This window comes from Malus domestica, chromosome 04 (assembly GCF_042453785.1).
Source record: "Malus domestica chromosome 04, GDT2T_hap1".
NCBI lineage: Eukaryota > Viridiplantae > Streptophyta > Magnoliopsida > Rosales > Rosaceae > Malus > Malus domestica.
In genome coordinates, this window is record NC_091664.1 from 26098610 (window position 1) to 26117438 (window position 18829).

General features: G+C 39.0%; 4 protein-coding genes and 1 long non-coding RNA gene across 7 annotated transcripts; 3 read left to right on the forward strand and 2 right to left on the reverse strand.

Moving 5' to 3' along the window:
* The first annotated feature begins 139 nt into the window (after nucleotides 1–139).
* On the forward strand, nucleotides 140–2594 carry LOC103433769 (serine/threonine-protein kinase STN8, chloroplastic). Of its 2 annotated transcripts, none has more exons than XR_011579694.1 (5): nucleotides 140–759; nucleotides 1020–1193; nucleotides 1342–1746; nucleotides 1810–2253; nucleotides 2349–2594. XR_011579694.1 is itself a non-coding variant. In XM_008372052.4 (5 exons), the coding sequence occupies exons 1-4, from the start codon at nucleotides 181–183 to the stop codon at nucleotides 2235–2237; spliced, it is 1506 nt and encodes a 501-aa protein (XP_008370274.3). In that variant the 5' UTR covers nucleotides 142–180; the 3' UTR covers nucleotides 2238–2253; nucleotides 2349–2594. The 2 variants fall into 2 exon arrangements, 1 of the variants encoding a protein (XP_008370274.3); XM_008372052.4 differs by having other exon boundaries at nucleotides 142–759; nucleotides 1890–2253.
* A 1492-nt stretch (nucleotides 2595–4086) lies between these two features.
* LOC103433770 (mannan endo-1,4-beta-mannosidase 6) lies at nucleotides 4087–6906 on the reverse strand. 2 transcript variants are annotated; one of them, XM_008372055.4, is made up of 6 exons: nucleotides 5952–6906; nucleotides 5576–5858; nucleotides 5299–5493; nucleotides 5030–5152; nucleotides 4728–4939; nucleotides 4087–4639 (listed from the first exon to the last, which is right to left on the reverse strand). In XM_008372055.4, exons 1-6 carry the CDS (start codon nucleotides 6122–6124, stop codon nucleotides 4204–4206), a joined length of 1422 nt encoding a protein of 473 aa, XP_008370277.3. In that variant the 5' UTR covers nucleotides 6125–6906; the 3' UTR covers nucleotides 4087–4203. The 2 variants fall into 2 exon arrangements, with proteins under 2 accessions (XP_008370277.3, XP_008370275.3); XM_008372053.4 differs by having other exon boundaries at nucleotides 5946–6156.
* On the forward strand, nucleotides 6610–8178 carry LOC139194913 (uncharacterized). The gene is made up of 2 exons (XR_011579695.1): nucleotides 6610–6749; nucleotides 7889–8178. It is a non-coding gene; the product is annotated as an uncharacterized lncRNA (long non-coding RNA).
* A 2184-nt stretch (nucleotides 8179–10362) lies between these two features.
* Nucleotides 10363–13693, forward strand: LOC103427709 (receptor-like protein kinase FERONIA). Its single transcript, XM_070819981.1, has 2 exons — nucleotides 10363–10603; nucleotides 10715–13693. The coding sequence occupies exon 2, from the start codon at nucleotides 10826–10828 to the stop codon at nucleotides 13499–13501; it is 2676 nt and encodes an 891-aa protein (XP_070676082.1). The 5' UTR covers nucleotides 10363–10603; nucleotides 10715–10825; the 3' UTR covers nucleotides 13502–13693.
* A 1296-nt stretch (nucleotides 13694–14989) lies between these two features.
* Nucleotides 14990–18234, reverse strand: LOC103427645 (thioredoxin H-type). The gene is made up of 5 exons (XM_008365712.4): nucleotides 18013–18234; nucleotides 17044–17110; nucleotides 16565–16687; nucleotides 15492–15614; nucleotides 14990–15292 (listed from the first exon to the last, which is right to left on the reverse strand). The coding sequence occupies exons 2-5, from the start codon at nucleotides 17062–17064 to the stop codon at nucleotides 15140–15142; spliced, it is 420 nt and encodes a 139-aa protein (XP_008363934.2). The 5' UTR covers nucleotides 17065–17110; nucleotides 18013–18234; the 3' UTR covers nucleotides 14990–15139.
* Between the last annotated feature and the right edge of the window lie 595 nt (nucleotides 18235–18829).

An 18829-nucleotide genomic window follows, 5' to 3' on the forward strand; every position in this document is an offset into this window, starting at 1 on the left:
CTTTTCTCATGTTTTCTCTTATTTTCCAAATTTTTTGTGCATTTTCGGAAGCAAATTTCACATGTGGATAAATCAGAGTACACGTGTCAAAATGTCAGCCTTTGCTGACGCTTGTACTAGTTCTCCAACAAAACAAAAAGTACACACTAGACAACATAACCTCTACAACAAACTACAAGCATGGCCTATCTGCACTCTCCAAGTCTGTCCACACGTAAACACAACCCTAAGCCTGCATGCTTCCCTCCTTCAAAACCCTCTTCACTTCACAATCTCTGCTGCTTCACAACCCAATTCAGAATCTCCCCTCACAGATGCAATGCATTCTTCGGCGAAATCCCTGAAAATCTTATGGAAACTACCCTCCAGTCGGACCAATTTCCTCCTCTGCAATATGGTTTCATGCAGTTTGAGAGAATTACAGAGGAGCTGTCAGAAACACAGAAATGGGGTTTCCTTGTTTTTGCTGGGATTACTTGGATATACTTGACCGCAAGGCCGGGGATTCTCATTGGCGCCATTGATGCATACCTTCTTGCTCCTCTGCAGTTGGGGTTGGATAGTTTGACTGGGAGGAGGAGGTTGAAAAGGACGGGTTTTGTGATCGGGGAAAAATTGGGAGAAGGGTCTTTCGGTGTGGTTTATTCCGGGGCAGTTGTTCCGAAGAATGTGAATGTCGAGGAGACTGTGCAGAGGAGAGGAAGGGGGAGGGCTCCACAGTTGGATGAGAGGTTTAAGGAGAAGGTCATCCTCAAGAAGGTAAGTAGGTTATTCCGTGATTTATCATGGTATGATATTACTACTTACGGTTTTGGGAAATATGCACAAATAGAACCGCCTGCAGACTTTTAGTCAAAATCTAACCGGCTTTATTTTTGCGTTGTTTCTAAGGTACTACAATTTTGTTAATCGTTTTCTTTTATTGGTGGCTTTGTAGATTTGACCATTACTTGTTTATCAGTGTTTTCTGTGATGTGTAAAAAGATTGATCGGACTTTTTTGGGCAAGGAAAAATGCAGGTGAAGATTGGTGTTCAAGGGGCTGAAGATTTTGGCGAATTCGAGGAGTGGTTCAATTACAGGTTGTCTAGAGCAGCACCTGAAACATGTGCTGCGTTCTTGGGAAGTTTCGTTGCTGATAAAACAAAGTCACAGTTTACAAAGGGTGGAAAGTGGCTCGTTTGGAAATTCGAGGTACTCTATGCATTCATGGATCACGAGTTCGAAAATCTAAAGCATTTTGCTCTATATTCAAATTATTTAGATAAATCCATGACAGACTGATATATATGATTATTAAGAACTCAGTGCTGTTTTACATGTGATGTTGAATCCGTGACAGGGAAACCAAAACCTTGATGATTACATGAAAGATAGGAAATTCCCTTTTAACTTAGAGTCTGTCATGTTTGGACGTGTCCTGCAAGATGTAGACTCCGTCAGACGCAGTGCATTGATCATCAAGCAAATAATGCGTCAAATTATTACTTCGCTTAAGAAAATCCATGACACAGGCATTGTTCATCGGGATGTAAAACCAGCAAACTTAGTAGTGACGAAGAAGGGACAGATCAAGCTCATAGATTTCGGGGCAGCCACTGACCTCCGGATTGGAAAGAATTATATACCAGACTGCACCCTGCTAGACCCTGACTTTTGTCCTCCTGAACTATATGTGCTCCCAGAGGACACACCAAATCTTCCTCCCGAGCCTATTGCTGCATTACTTTCTCCGATTCTTTGGCAGGTACTACACTTTCAACCCTTTATTTGTGATGCCAAACATATCAAAAGCTATGCTGCTTTGCAGGAGGTATTTGGATCAGAAAAAAGCTTGAATTCTCGTTTTAAAGCGTAGCAATGAATCAGACGTTGTGATTATTGTTGCAGCTCAACAGTCCTGATCTGTTTGATATGTATTCTGCTGGAATTATACTATTGCAAATGGCAATACCATCCTTAAGGTCTTCAGCAGGCTTAAAGAATTTCAATTCAGAGATAAAAATGGTTAAATATGACTTGAATAAATGGAAGGACTGCACTCGGTTGAGACCTGACTTGTCACTTCTTGATCTCGATTCGGGTAAAGGCTGGGATCTGGCCACAAAGCTTGTTTCCGAGAGAGGTTCTCTTAGAAGGGGGCGTTTATCAGCGGCCGCTGCTCTGAGGCATCCTTATTTCTTGTTAGCTGGTGACCAGGCAGCTGCAGTTCTTTCAAAACTAAGTTTTACCAAATAGTGAACTACTTCAAGATGTAAGTACATGCATTTGCCTGAGTAATTGTAGTTGGTTCATTACTTCTCGGGACGTGCCAATATCTTATTTTATTTCCCTCTCCTTTTGTTACAGCAACTCAAGAATGGAGAGGCTCACAGATATGCAAGGGGTTGCCTGCTCAGTATATGAATGCTGTCATTTTTGCAACGAGTGAGCTAAGCTCTTCGCTTCCAGTTTACCACGCCATCGAATGCAAATTAGAGTTTTATAAATGTTTTCCGTCACCGATGATACTATAGCAGAGGAGGTTTACACACATCCCCTAAACCCTACTTTGTTAATCCACTTTAAATTCATTAATACTCTCCCTATGAAAAAGCTCATTTAGTCCGTGAACAAATAAATAACAGTAAATTGTTCATGATCAACTCAAAAATTACAGCTTGCAAGTCCATGTCCATGATTTTCATGTGATCATGAAGAGCTTAAAACATGTTATACTAACTTCTTGATACAATGAAAAATAAACGAAAGCAGCTAGATAAACACATGAACATCTTCCAAAGAATCGTAAGTGCAGCAAGTGACCCCAGAAGGGCTAGTCCCTTGCACCAGTAGCGCATTGCTGATGGAGAAGATCCGAGCAGCCATTGTGGTTCCCGTGGTATAAGCACACAAGTTGCCGGGAAGACGTCACTTTGAATCCCAATTCTAAGGTGGAAGCTGAAAAACATTAGCCATGCCTGCAAGCGGTACCAAAGGCAGGCTTGTGAAAAGTGAAACGTTATTGCACAACCTGCGATGAGAGCTATTATGTAAAGCTTCCCGTTCATCAGAGACCTTGCCATGATCCACCAAACTCAAGAATATACTCGTTATCTGAGAAGAGATTTCGCCGCAGAGAATACTGACAAGAGATTTCGCTACCAGGTGAACAAACCTATGCCTGCACGATTGATTGATATGACTCATGGCATTAGTAAACAACAACAACAACAAAGTCTTATCCCACTAAGTGGGGTTGTCTATATGAATCCTGGAACATCACTGCATTTGGTTTTGTGTCATGTCGTCCGTTAGATCCAAGTAATCTAAGTTTTTTCTTAGAGTCTACTTCCAAGTCTTTCTAGGTCTTCCTATGTCCCTTTGGCTATGAGCCTCTGTCTCATAAACATATCTTCTAACCAGAGCGTCTGTAGGTGTTCATTTCACATGTCCAAACCACCTTAACCGATTTTCTCTCATCTTATCTTTAATTTCGGCTACTCCTAATTTACCTTGGAAATCCTCGTTCCTAATCTTGTCATTTCTCATAACCCACACATTCAATGAAGCATTCTCATCTTCGCTACACGCATTTTTGTGTAAGTGTTGATGCTTCACCATCCAATATTCCGTGACATAAAGCATTGTTGGCCTTATTGTCGTCCTATAAAATTTTACGTTGAGCTTTAGTGGCATACGACGATCGCACAACGCACCCAATGCACTCTTCCACTTCATCCATCAAGCTTGTATTCTATGATTGAGGTCTTCATCCAATTTTCCCTTCTTTTGCAAGATATATCAAGGCTTGTAAATAATGCTTTTGACTTGCCTTAACATGGGCCTTGTAGCTTTTGAGTGTGGGATGGGTGAAGAACTCATGGCATATAAGTAAACAATTACATTTAATACATCATATGGTTAATGGATGGCAGTAAATTATAAGTTGTCAAGTTAGTTAGCTACTAATGTAGTTTACTTCGTTAGTTTTCAATTGGTAGATTTCATCGAAAAGGTGCCAATTTCCGGTCTGTCATGTAGATTGCATAGAAATGTTGATTTTCTTCATCCATGAACAAGGTGTTAAGATTTGATGAACAACTAGTATCGTTAACGTAATTTTCTTTTATTTAATTCAGCTAGTCCATCTTCGTTGTTTTCATACACAAAAGATCACATAATACATGTCAACGAAGAAATGACAATTCAAAGCGTATAGCATTTACAGTTCATCATAACGTAGCAAGAATCCCTCTATTGGATGCTTCTTCTTACAACCCCACCGGCATTTCCAAGAACATCGAGAGTTGAATAGGGCAAGTCTTGTGGAGTGAAGGGTTATGATGTTTGCTGTTGAAGGAGATTTTGACAGAACAATCGCATAACCATCGTCCATGTAGTCGGTTCCATCTGGGAAGAGCTGCCACAAAAGACTCCCACCTCCACTCCCTCCTTTCCTTGTAGAATTCAGGATGGTCTTGTACACTGTGCTGAGAAGGGTGTCTCTAAATGATGAATTGTAGCCGGGGTCGTTCGAAGATATGCCAAACTCTGAAAACACCACCGGCATTCCAAGATACTTTTCTGCATCCTCAATGTGGGCTTCCATCCATGACTTGGTAAATTGGAGATGCACGTCAGAGATTGATTGTGATATCCTTCGTCGATGAATTTATAAAACTTCAATCAGAAATTGAATACTCGAATTATTGTTAGGGACTTGGACAATTTAGTTTCGAAAGTTACCAAGAGTCTGCATAAATGTGAGCAGAAGCAAAATCGACACCCAAAACCTGGTGGTTCCTTATGAAATCAGTTCCAACTTGTTGAGCATATGTATTTGGATTGAACTGAACTCGGGCAGGTGCTGAGGGACCATAAAATCCTTCCAGTCCAATCTCTACCAAGTGTTTCGGATCAACGCTCTTAACATAAACTGCCATTTCTTGTATCCAATCCTAGAAGACAGAACATTCCTTCAACTACAAGAAAATGATATATTCCGATAAAACAAAGATACACGGTCATATTTGTTGTAGAGCATAAACCTGCAGTTTATTGCCCGAAGGATCTGAGGTGCATCGAGGCTCGTTCATCAGTTCCCAAGCGAAAACTGTGGGATCGTCCTTGTAAGTTATGTTTGTGAGTGTATTAACTCTATTAAGCACCGTCTACAACAACAAAGTATAACAACAAATACGCATGAAGGAAATATCAAAAATATATAATCACTACAAACTTAATTAACAGGTAAATTAAGCACAATACCGACGATGGTAAGATGATCAAGGCTTGTAAATAATGCTTTTCGACTTGCCTTAACATTGGCCTTGTAGTAGCTTTTGAGTGTTGGATGAGTGAAGAAGTCATCATCAGAAGTCAAATTCAGACCAGCTGCTTTTCCCCATTTAACGTATTGTGCTTTTCCACCATATGCATCCCAGTTGTTGGTTAAAGATAATATGAGTCTGATCTTGTATTTCCTTGCCTCACTTATCACAAAATCCAAAGCCTGCAACTCATCGTACGAAATTCACTTAGAATTCGAGGAGTAACTCGAAAGCATTGAACAAACAAGTGGTTAGGGACTTTGCCTTGAAAACTTCTTCATCATAAACTGATGGCGATTTCTGAAGAGCTCGCCACTGGCCATCGTTGAAAGCCCAAGTCCTGCAAACAGTTAGTCCAACCGAAGCTGCCTGTTTGAACAAATCAGTGACTTTTCCCCTTGTGGATTGATCAGCAGAAAACACCATCAACCAGTAAGTGTTGAATCCATTCACATAGAAAGGTTGATCATTCAACACAAATTGGTTCCCTTTCTTCTGCACCAACTGCCACTCATTATCTTCCATTCCATCATTCAGCTCTTCAACCCTACACAATTAGGAACATGTATGCTTAAACATTATGCACATAAAATAAAAGTAAAAGTAAAAAATAAAAAAAGAAACCCAATCTTACGGGTACCAATCATTTGTGCTTGGATATGCTAAATGATCTTCGACGTTCTCCACCACTGTTTCCAATTGCTCAAATCCACTGGCATCAAAGAAAGTAGAGCTACAATGGCTGATGAAAATCATAAAAATGGTCACCAAAACAATGTTCTGTGTCATCATTTTTCTTTTGCGGCCATCCATGACATTGATTTGAACTTGCAAGACAATGCATGTTCTTTCGGGCAACGTATTTATACATATGGATCAGATGATGTCTACACATGATCACATTTCAAACTTTGAAGGGAAGGCAAAACAAACTGCTTCTTGACTCCACAATGTATACTGTTTCAAGTGTAGGAGTAAAGTTGCAGCTAGCCAGTATCAATCCCGAAGGCACTTTCAGTTGGGTCCTACGACAAGGTGGGATGAGCAGTAACAAAATTAACGTAGTTCTAAAAACTGAAAAATTGAGATGACAAGATTAATGCGTCTGATGAGCGAAAAACCGACCTTTTAGAAGATAATGTAAAACTGATAATACTATGTTTTTATGTGAAGTTAGATGGTGTGTTGCTTTCAGTTTCAGCTCAGATGTCTTGATCATCATTACATCTGATGGAGTAGAGTGCATCTGATCATCTAGAGAAACCCTAGAAGGCTAGAACTAGATTGGTTCTATATATGCATAAAAAACAAAGTTCAGAGAGAAAGAAAGAAAGAAAGAAACATGGATGATTTACCTTTTTTCTGCAAAACTTGGTTATTTTCTTACCAGCTCATGAAGGAATGAATGTATTTGTGTCGGTTGCAGTGCATCGTAAAGGTAAGCTTTTCTTTTCCCTTTTCTTTTTCCTTTAGAGACTCTGTGACTACACGTATTAATATTCAGTACCACAAGGATTGCGGAGTGCTGTTGGAGTGTCTTGGCCACAAGACCGCTGTTTGTTCTAGCTCTAGGGTTAAGTTTTTCTTTTCGTGTTGCAGTTGCTTGGGTTTTGTGCCCCATTTTCTAACCCAAAGAAAAATGCCGAGTCTTACATATGTATTTTAACACTTTATGCCCACGAAGTGGTTATTACCCAAACAACCAAAGGGTCATCGGAGACACTATCGATAACTTTTCGGGCCGCCACAGTTCAACTGACCACCTTGGCCTATGGTAGATCCGCCATGCCAGACCACGGGTCTAATCTACGTTTGTAACTTTGTGTATACCTTCTATTTTAATTTTTTTTGGTCTAATTGTATACCGTCTTAATTCTCTATCCTACAATTACAAAAGTAGATCGGTCTTGATCATGGTCCGTCCGACGTTAAAAGATCAAAAAGATCACCAAAACCGTCCTCAAAATTCATGAATATCAATGATCTTCCCCAGCTTGTGTTGGTTGAAATTCTTTGTCGACTTCCTTTTAAATCCGCTTTTCAATGCCTCTGTGTGTCTAAACGTTGGTCGACTCTCATCTCCAGTCCGTATTATGTCTGTCGCCGACGCGACGTACTATAATCTTTTCGAATGATACAGACTACAGATAGAAGGAGGGAGTTTTTTTTTTCAATGGTCAAGCATTTTTAGTTGGGAGAGTTTGGGTGCCGGTGTTCATCACAATATGATGTTGTCTTTGTGAAGGAAAACGTGCTTTCCCACTGTTGATCCCTTCGTGGCCATCCCCTTTTGGTCTCGATTAATTTGTTTTCTTTGGTACAAATACTTTCGTAATCATTGGTCGTTTGTTCGATAAATTTTATGTTTTTTTTTTTACCAATCCTAACATCATGTCTTATCATATTTTTCATACCATCTTTGTAATAGAGGTAAGGTACACCAATATATATGGGTCTTATCTCTATTATAAAAACGGTACAAATGTATGAAAAATATAATAAGAGTAGCATTTTTGTTATTATTTATCGTTTATGTGTGTGTGTTTTTGAAAATTTCCTTGTCCTTTCACTTGTTAGCGCTTGCCATGCATGCGTCTCATGCCAGTGGGGAAGGTCTTCGTTGAAGGTATACGTGGTTTGCCGTGCGCTCACAGGTGAGTGACATCTTTAGCATTTGAGTCTCATCCAAAATTCTAGAGAGATAAGACTATAGCGCGACACATGAGGGGAGAGATCGTCACAAATATATATATATATTAATTACAATTTTAATGTTATTGTGATTTTATCTCAAACTAATTACACAGTCGTGTGAAAATTTTAAAATGCATTTCATTGCAACATTGGCTAAGAATATTACCACAGTCTATAAGTGTGTTTCTGCATTGGGCAACCTTATAGGGAGCCTAAGAACACGAAAACAAAACTTGAATGCAACACGCAAAGAGACTTGAATAATTCATTGCATTTGGTATCAACCTATGTGAGTGTGTTCCCGCATAAAGTAGTCTCATTCAAACCAAGAGAGAGAGAAGCACATGATGAGAGAAAAACACAAGAAGAAGAAGTGTATCTCAAATGCACCTAGCTTTTGGCCATTGTCCTCCAATAAGTTTCTAGTCATGACATGCCAAGACCCTTTCTTCTCTTGTTTTGATAGCTTAATGTAGAGGTGTGCAATTTTCAAACACATCCGATTCGGTCCCTTTAATTTTGGGCCGGCTCGTGCCCTTAAATATTTTTTTTTTTTTAGGAGTGTGCTATTTATCTACTTATTTTTACTTCTTATACATCCTGTTAATTTTCGGTTGTTTGATTAGATGAATTAAAGAAGATTAAGTGACAGAAATTAACAAGGAGTGTATGGATAACACACCTAAGGATGGGCAACAGTTATGGTGGGCAGGTAACCGCAGTTATTTACCCATAACCGTTTATGCTCATACCTGCATAACCGTTTAACCGTTAAGTAATTGCCTAAACGGTTATACCCATACCCATAACCGTTTATAAACGGTTAACCATACCCATAACCGTATACTCATTTAACCGTTTAATATCCGTTTACCCATTTACCCTTTTAACCCGTTTATCTTTTTTTTTTTACCATTACCCATTTTTCACCCGTCTACATGTTTTTTAACAACTTGAAAATTTAAAAAAAAAATTATCATATTTTTTTTTGACAATTAAACACCGTTATAGGTATATTCATCATACATTTCCGTATTTTAATTTTTTAAGTTCTTATACCATTCCAATAATTGAAATAATAGTTTACGGACGATAGTTTTAACTGTTATCAATGAAGGTAAATATAATATTTGCTAAGTATTATTGGGTTACAAAAATTGTTTAGAAGACATTTTTGTCAAAGCATTTCTGTCAATTTCACGGTTAACCATAAGGAATTTAAATTAATTTGGCAAATTCCTTGATGATGAGAATCATCATTCCTGTAGCAGTGTTATTAAGAGAATGATCGATGAATTCCTTGCTAATTTATTGGGTGCTAAGTATTATTGGATCGAGAACATGGTTTGTGTTAGTTTTACATAAATAAAATAAATGGGTAAACGGTTACCCGTTTATAACCGCGGTTAATACTCATAACCGCCATTTAAATTTCGCGGGTAAACGGTTATACCCATAACCGTTTATTTATCTAAACGGTTACCCATAACCGTAACCGTTTAATTTAAATGGGCGGGTAACCGCGGTTACCCATAACCAATGGGTATTTGCGCATCCCTAAACACACCCCTCTTTTTAGACTTAAAATTTTGCAATCACATATTAATTAGGGAAATTGCTATTCATATATCCGTTTTTACCTCTTACATTCTCTTGTTAATTTTTTTGTCATTGATCGTTTTCAATTCATTTAATCTGATAACCGAATTAAAAGACACGTGTGAGAAATAAATGTGTGTGTGGATAACACTAGTCGTGATTATTTGTAGTAATCCCAACCAAGGTTCTAAAAGTCGCTAGGCGCTAGTCGGGCGGCGGGCTGGGGCCTAGCGCCTAGGCGGCTAGGCGGGAGCCTAAGCGGACTAGGCGGATTTAAGTAAATCTATCATATTTCAGGTAAATAAGTGTCTGCTTCTACTTGAAATATATATAATTTTATCATAAACTACAAAATAGAATGCATATATATCATGAAGTATTGGAACATAATGAAAACATGTGAAATAAGGATATAATGTTTGTTCATTCAAGTATGCAACAAGTCTCTTACAATTTATTGGAAAAAAACAAAATGCAAAATAAAAGTTATGTATTTTCTGTCTAAGTGAGTTGCAACCTAGGCGGGTGCCTAGGCGGTGGGCTGGGGCCTAACGCCTAGGCAGGGCCTAGACGGCGCTAAGCGGGGATTTTTAGAACAGTGATCCCAACCAACACTCCAGATACAGAATCCACCCACTAACCTATAAGCTATGGATGAATCCAAATCCCTAACCTATAACCCTAATGGGCCCCACTTAAAACGCGTATCCCTCCTGTAACCACTCCCTTACTGATCTGTCCTCCAGTAACCAATCAAAAGCACTTTCAACCGCCACCGACTCGGAGCTGGGGATGGCATCGCTTTGTAAATACCCAGCAACCTATGGGCCATTGCAAACCAAACCTCAGTACCCAGCAAGTCAAACAGCTAGTAGCAAATAGCAAGTTAGCCATTAAAGCCAGCTTCTCTGAGTTAGGTTTCTGCTCCTTTCCCAAATCGCCGATCCACAGAGCTCTCCCGAAACCCGAGGCTTTCTCCGGCGTTTTCTCTCCGACAAGGTAAACCAAAACTCTCACCTTCTTCCAGCTGTTTTGTCTGCTGAAAAGCTTAAGATGTTCAGTCCAATTCCGTCACTTTGATAAGTTTCAGCTCGATTTCTGAATTTTCAGTGGATTTCCCGATCTGGGTTGTCGGAAAAGCATAGATCTTGATCTGTTTCAGTAGTTTTCTTCTGCTGGGTACACTTTTTTGTGCTGGGTATATTCAAATCCGAAGAGGGTATGATTATGAACACTGCTGGGTTTATAGCTGTATTCATCGTTGTATTTCTTTCAATCCATCTTGTTTTTGCTGCTAATTATGTCCCATCTGATAAAATCTTCCTAAATTGCGGCGGTCCTGCCGAAACGACGGATTCCAGTGGCGTGAAATGGACATCGGATGTGGGATCTAAGTTCGCATCCGGTGGAAATTCCTCCACCACTTCCCCCGCCGCCACTCAGGATCCTGCAGTCCCTGAAGTTCCCTTCATGACTGCGAGGGTTTTCCGCTCCCAATTCACCTACAAATTCCCAGTTGCATCCGGTCGAAAATTCATCCGTCTTTACTTTTACCCTGCTTCCTATGCCGAGCTTAATGCCTCCAATGCTGTTTTTACTGTCACTGCTCAGTCCTATACTATTCTGAAGAACTTCAGTGTTGCTCAGACAACTGAGGCTCTGGATTATGTTTTTATTACTAAGGAGTTTATTGTCAATGTCGAGGGTGAGACGTTGGCCGTATCGTTTACACCCTCTTCCCGGGTTGCGAATGCATTTGCATTTGTGAATGGGATTGAGATTGTGTCAATGCCTGATATTTACAGTGCCACTGATGGTACTACCATGATTGTGGGTCAATCGACTCCTTTCTACATTGATAACAGCACTGCTCTTGAGAATGTTTATCGGATAAATGTGGGTGGGAATGATATCTCGCCGCCAAAAGATACGGGTCTGTTTAGGTCCTGGTACGATGACACTCAGTATCTCTTAGGGGCAGCATATGGGGCTCCCGAAACTACTGATCCAAACATGACGATTAGTTACCCTTCGGGCATGCCTACATATATTGCACCAGAGGATGTCTATTCCACTGCCAGATCAATGGGGCCAGATCAAAGAATCAACCTCAATTACAATTTGACTTGGATTTTCTCAATCGACTCTGGATTCTCGTACCTGGTTAGACTACATTTCTGTGAGGTTGCCCAAAATATAACCAAGATTAATCAACGAGTGTTTGATATCTTTCTCAACAAGCAAACTGCTATGGCTGGAGCTGATGTTATTGCCTGGGCGGGAGGCAATGGGATTCCAGTGTACAAGGATTATGTGGTGTTTGTTCCGAATGGGAAACCACAGGTGGATCTATGGCTTGAACTGCATCCAAACACATCTGATAAGCCAAATTACGATGATTCAATCCTAAACGGAGTTGAGATATTCAAGATTAATGATACAACCGGTAACCTTGGGGGGCCTAATCCTCTTCCTCTTCCTAAGCAGGATACCATTGATCCAACCAAGGCTAGACCATCATCAGGTCATGGCAAGCGAAAGAGTGGTCAAACAGCAATTATCGCTGGGGGAGTTGGTGGTGGAATTGCCTTAGCCCTCGTCCTTGGTTTCTTGGCTATTTGTGTGTCACGCCGACGTAGACAAGGGAAGGACGCAAGTTCAAGTGATGGTCCATCTGGCTGGCTTCCTCTTTCTTTATATGGAAATTCACACTCAGCAGGTTCTGCAAAGACAAACACAACAGGAAGTTACACTTCCTCCCTTCCTTCAAACCTTTGTCGACATTTCTCGTTTGCTGAGATCAAATCTGCCACCAACAACTTTGATGAGGCTCTACTCCTTGGGGTTGGAGGTTTTGGAAAGGTTTACAAGGGTGAAATTGATGGTGGAACAACCAAAGTAGCAATCAAGCGTGGAAGCGCACTCTCTGACCAAGGTGTGCATGAATTTCAAACTGAGATTGAAATGCTTTCGAAACTTCGCCATCGTCATCTTGTATCTCTGATTGGTTATTGTGAAGAGAACTGTGAAATGATCCTTGTTTATGATTACATGGCTTATGGAACCCTGCGTGAGCATCTGTACAAGACTCAAAAGCCCCCTCTACCCTGGAAGCAAAGGCTTGAGATTTGTATTGGTGCTGCTCGCGGTTTGCACTATCTTCACACTGGTGCCAAGCACACAATCATTCACCGAGATGTGAAGACAACCAATATTCTTTTAGACGAGAAGTGGGTTGCAAAGGTTTCGGATTTTGGGCTGTCAAAAACAGGTCCTACATTGGACAACACGCACGTCAGCACTGTTGTGAAAGGTAGCTTTGGATATTTGGATCCAGAGTACTTCAGGCGGCAACAACTGACCGAAAAATCTGATGTCTACTCTTTTGGGGTTGTTCTCTTCGAAATCTTATGTGCTCGCCCAGCCTTGAACCCAACGCTTCCAAAGGAGCAAGTGAGCTTAGCAGAGTGGGCTGCACATTGCCACAAGAAAGGCATTCTTGAGCACATCCTTGACCCTCATCTCAAGGGCAAGATAACACCAGAATGCTTCAAGAAGTTTGCTGAGACAGCAATGAAATGCGTGTCGGACCAAAGCATCGACAGGCCATCAATGGGAGATGTGCTCTGGAACCTCGAGTTCGCCTTGCAGCTACAGGAGAGTGCAGAAGAGAGTGGCGAGGGTATCGGTGGAGGAATGGACATCGAGGAAGAGCCCTTCATGGGCAGTAAAGGGAAGGACCCCAAAGCAATGCCCGGCTATGATGGTAATGTAACAGACTCAAGGAGCACTGGAATGAGCATGAGCATAGGCGGCCGGAGCCTAGCCAGCGACGACTCTGACGGATTGACGCCAAGTGCCGTGTTCTCACAAATCATGAACCCTAAAGGACGTTAGGATCGAAAACACGGCTCATCTCTCAATCAATTCAGGCAAAGAAGTTTGCTGTTTTACTTTGTTCCACTTTCCATTCATTAAGTTAATGTTCTTCTCTAATATTATTTTGAAGTCATCTGATATGATTTGCTCGCGTTAAGTTGTAATTTTGTATCTATAATTATATGAAGAGTTTGAGAATATGTTTTATTACTTCATATTTCTTTTTGCCATGGGATCATCGATTTCGCCTTCATTTTTCTTTTGTCCGTTTCGACCAACTAGCCTAATTCACATTTCCGCTTCCATGCATTTCGGATCGCATTATAAAATCAGATCAATTGATGATTCATGTATGTGTCTGCCGTCGTCTAGGACCATAACATGTGAGTGGGGGACCATGTTCAGATATAATGCAAGACAGACGACATTTAATTTGTTTAGTTAGGTATGAACAGGTAGAATTATAGGAGAAACTCGAACATTTTGACTGTCATAGCACGGCTGGCTAGCCTGCCTTAAGTGGGATTGTAACTTTTTCCACGCGCTCCTTTTGGTTTGTGACAAAAAATCACCAATAGATTTTAGGGAACTTTAACGAAAAGTTTCCGATACTGTTTACTTTAACGAAAAATCATATTTTTACACTAAAAAGTCTATCATGGTACTATTCATTTTACCTTTTATTTTGTCCTTATCTTTAAAACTCAAAGTTTTCAAGCTCTTTTCATTAGTTTTCCTTAGATTTTAAAAGTTGTTGTCTTTATTAACCTAACTTGATTATGTATAATCTAGTCACTATCGCTTGATGGAGAGATTGCTGGGGGTACGTTTTGGTATACAAGGACGGATATATTATGCGACCAAGATGGTTTCAGGATCACTTGGAGCCCCAAACAAGCATGCAAAGGTCGTTGGGGACTCTCCGAATGTTTTGTATGAGTATCTTTTGTGACCAGTATGTGTTTTGATGCAATGCATGTAGCATATCTCGTAGTACTTAGCAAGTTGTATCGACACACTTGACAAAGTTCTCGATCACGCTTATTAGATTGCTTCGACAAATGTTGATATCCATTGACATATGTGCAACATGGTTCATTTGACGACAACAAGATCACCAACTGATCAATGAAATCTAATAAACTGAAATTTATTTACGCGCTTTGCGTTATGTTTTTATCCAAAAAACTGACTTTTAACATTGGGACCCTCAAAGAGAAAACGTATGGGTCCAAACAAATTTGTGGAGAGGAGATTAGACCACTTGGACTATTTTGAGACTTCATGGCTGTTGGACCTGTTATTGCAATTGCATTGCACTTTGAGCATAACACAATCACGACAATTTTGCTCAAAAGAATAAAAGGTCGTACCCAGTGCACAAGGCTCCCGCTTTACGCAGGGTCTGGGAGAGGTGAATGTCGGCTAGCCTTGCCCCCATTTATGGAGAGGTTGCTCCCAAGTCTCGAACCCGAGACCTACCGCTCATAGGCGAAGGCACTTGCCATCCAAAATTGTTCATGCGATTGTTCGTATTTACAATCCAAAACCAACTTACATAAAAAAAACAATTTCACGCCAAACATATCCACCAACTCGCGACATGTAAAAGGAGGTATTGAACAATCTTGCAAAACATAGAAACCACTATCGTAGTTATTTTTCACTCACTGGAATTGAATCTACAACAGCAACTATCTTCTTCTGCAACTCCGGCTTGTTGGCGCCAACTAGCTTGTCGATTTGCTGCCCATCCCGAAGGAAGAAGAAAGTGGGAGTGGCTTTGATGTCCCATGAAGTGCTGAAGTCCTGCACCATACAAAACCCAAGTGTAAACGAGCATCAATCCACTGGAAACATCACTTATTGTTTTGCACAATTATAATGCTGTGGCGGAACCCCGAGTACATTAATGAGTAATTTGATTACCAGGCATATGGTCAGAAGAGGATAACTTGCATGCAATAGCACTAATACGATTACATTAACATAACTGGGTACAACTTACAGTCAATTCATCAACATCAACCACAAGGAACATTAGAGAAGGGTATTGCTCGGATAACTCGCGGTATAGTGGTGCAATCATTTTGCAAGGACCACACCATGTTGCACTGAAGTTTGCAATCACCTGTTGGGCAGATCAATTTCAAATAGATAAAGAGCTAGAAAAGAAAGCTAACAAGTCATTCAACACAAAACTTGCCTACTAAGCACATAATATACTTCCAAACGAGGATCCAAGACGATGAATGTGGAAACAACATCCAATGCAAACTGAATTCCGAGCAATATGTAACCATATTGCATAACAATATCATTGACCTATGATGAATGTCTATTTGGAGACAAGCTGCAGAGAGAATTTTTTGCTGATGCATTTATATCGACACATTCTTAACAAATGATCTACTACTAATAGGGATGAGTACGACCTCACAAACTGGGAAAACATAGTCTCATACACAACGCAATCTTCTAAAATTCTTTAAAGCCTGTTATAAAGGAGCCAGGATTACTGCAACAGATTGTACTCCCGGTCAAATTATGATGAAAAAAGTCCCTGTATACTAGCATCTTTTCATCAGGGGAAGACGTCATTGGGAAGTTTTCTGAATCAAAACTTAAAAGAAAATGATCTCTTACTATCAATTAGAAGAACTAGTCTTTTGCTATTCCACCCATTGTGTTGGTTTAAATTCTTTGCTATTTTTCCTTGGTCGCCAAAGCTTAAATTTGACAGCCTGGATGGGACACTCAAGGTTTCAGTAGATAAGAGAATCTATAGAGATTTGATAAGCATACTGTTCTTCCCTATTTTATATCTCAAAACGTGCAGCTTTGCGTAGGATCCCACCCAAGGTCATGGGACTTGTATCTTTTTTCATGAGTCCCGGTTTAGGTTTTATCACTAACCACAAAAGTCTTAATGATTACCAGATTTTAAATGCAGTAACTCGTTACCAATAGAAAAATAATGAATTAGGTTCAGCCGAAGTATATTAAAAATTTGACAACGAAGCATCAGACATTATTCAACGTAGTATATTTCTATTGGAAAGAAAGAGTGATTAAACTTACAATTTTGCCATCCCTTTTTGCTTCTTCCATCTTTTGATCCCAAATTTCCGTAGTGGTGATGAGGTGCACATTGGCACCAGTAAACTCAAGTTTATCTTCAGAATCGTCTTCTTTAGTTTTAGGCTACAAGTATCAGGAACGTTATAACTTGCAGATTACAAAAGAAAAAATACAAGAAAGTTCAACATTATCAACGAAACACCCAATTATTGAGAAGATCAATCATGCAGCGATAATTTCTTCTTGGCAGGCTGCAGACATAAACTATTAAAGGCTAAACCCAGAGGGATGATTATAGACTTCTACTGCATGAATCATACGAGTTATTGCACACTAATCATCCATCAACTTCGTAAGCTTGAACAGGCGATACGGACTTGTCCTAATCAGGCTAGGAAGATATTCTATTACCGCATTGAATACCAAGCCACTCCTAAGAAGGTAAATAATTAAAACGAAAGAACGAAAGAAACACCAACCTTACTCCCGCAAGCTCCCATCTTGATGTCCAACACCAAACTAGTTACAGAGCAGCTCGCTGAAAGCCTAAACATCCACCAATTTCATTAGGACAAATGTAAATGCATGCCATAATATTCGTCGGCAAAGAAGAACATCGAAAGATAACACATCACAGATTGATTGTTCGAAATAATCGGCAAAGAAGAACATCGAAAGATAACACATCACAGATTGATTGTTCGAAATAATCAATCTCATTAGCACAAAAGATGTACTGCTTCCACTAATTCAATTAGTCCGAAAGCATAAAAAAAAAACATTTTAGAGCTCGTTTGGATATGCTTTCAAAATGACTGAAAGCGTTTTTGGTCAAAATGTTTTTAGAACCAATCATTAGTAAAAATGTAAGCAAATCCTGGAAATGCACTTAAATGCTTCCTGGAAGAAGCGCATAACTGGTGCTTCTTGTAGAAAGCACTTCAAGTGCTTTTGGAACCCAAAAACATTTTCTCTAAAAGCAATTTCAGTCATTTTGAAAGCACATCTAAACGAGTCATTCATCATTTTAACAGCACTATCCAAGTGATTATGCTCAAGTAATCATTATAACAAGCACAAGTGATTATGCCCAGTAAATACAGCTGAAATATCAAGAGATAAGGCAAGTATCAAAATTTAAATACCCAAAAAACTAAAAAACCAAAATTGGAACATTTTATCAGTATAAATTCATACCCAGAATCCAATAATTTGAAATTCAAAGGGAAAACATATATTAAAAACAAAATTTTGCAACCCATAAAAAGAAAAAATAATCAATTTCATCGCTAATAAACGTCTTATTATGCATTGGCTTGCAAGAATTTACACATTTCTAAATTGAGAAACTCCAATAATAAATTGATATACATACATACATATATACATATATACATATATATATATATATATAAATACATATGCGCGACAATATAATCAGAAATTACCTTCAGAAGATCGAATTGCTGAAATTGTAATACGAAGCGAGTCGGCTGTAATTTAAGAGAGAGATTGCGGCAGAGATAAAGAGGGTACGGATACAAACCAAAACGCGCGTTTTATGATAGAAACAATTTTTCAGGGAGAAATATGGTATGAAATTTTCTAGAAGAAGAAGGAGGAGTTTTAACTTTTCCGTCGGTGCAAGTTAATTTGTTAATTCCATTTTTATGGAATTTAGACCCCTCTAATTAAGGAGTTTTAACTTTTATTTATTTGTTTTCAAATTAATTATTATCCTACTTACCATCAATATATTTGTTAATTCAATTCTCATCATTTTTGGCAATTTATTTGCTTGTAGTTAGGACATAAGTATTTTTAATAACCTTTGATTTTTTTATTTAATGATAAAAATTTATATTTTTATTCTACAAAACGTGATAAATGATACACATAATTAACATTTATTAAGATAAATTCATTAGTAAACAAAGCAGATAATACACTAATATGATGATATAAAATATAGTTTTCCTACTTTTTGTCCTATTTATTTGTATTTATTCAATTTATTATTAATTTTTATCTTGAGCTCTTGCACTTTGTGAGAATTATAAAGTTATTATTGGAAATTTGATATAAACCCGACTCTATGGCGTATTTTTAAAATAATTGTAATATTATTAATTTTAGTATAAGACTTTATATTATGGCATCATATACCTTTATTAGATCCATAATTGTTCTCATAATTACCCTCAATTCCTTCCCTCTAACTTGGTTAATTCCATGATGACCAAAAAAAGAGTCAAAAGATGATTT

Bases quoted from the DNA above. Each gene is read 5' to 3' on its own strand.
- LOC103427709 (XM_070819981.1), top strand. From the start codon at position 10,826: ATGATTATGAACACTGCTGGGTTTATAGCTGTATTCATCGTTGTATTT.
- LOC103427645 (XM_008365712.4), bottom strand. From the start codon at position 17,064: ATGGGAGCTTGCGGGAGTAAG. The intron at 15,615-16,564 runs GTAAGTTTAATC...TCTGCCCAACAG, and splicing joins CAAAAAGGGATGGCAAAATT to GTGATTGCAAACTTCAGTGC. The intron at 15,293-15,491 runs GTAAGTTGTACC...TGTATGGTGCAG, and splicing joins TTGATGTTGATGAATTGACT to GACTTCAGCACTTCATGGGA.
- LOC103433769 (XM_008372052.4), top strand. From the start codon at position 181: ATGGCCTATCTGCACTCTCCAAGTCTGTCCACACGTAAACACAACCCT. The intron at 760-1,019 runs GTAAGTAGGTTA...GGAAAAATGCAG, and splicing joins AGAAGGTCATCCTCAAGAAG to GTGAAGATTGGTGTTCAAGG. The intron at 1,747-1,889 runs GTACTACACTTT...TTATTGTTGCAG, and splicing joins TTTCTCCGATTCTTTGGCAG to CTCAACAGTCCTGATCTGTT.
- LOC103433770 (XM_008372053.4), bottom strand. From the start codon at position 6,124: ATGGATGGCCGCAAAAGAAAAATGATGACACAGAACATTGTTTTGGTG. The intron at 5,494-5,575 runs GCAAAGTCCCTA...GATGAGTTGCAG, and splicing joins ATGATGAAGAAGTTTTCAAG to GCTTTGGATTTTGTGATAAG. The intron at 4,640-4,727 runs GTAACTTTCGAA...TCATCGACGAAG, and splicing joins CACATTTATGCAGACTCTTG to GATATCACAATCAATCTCTG.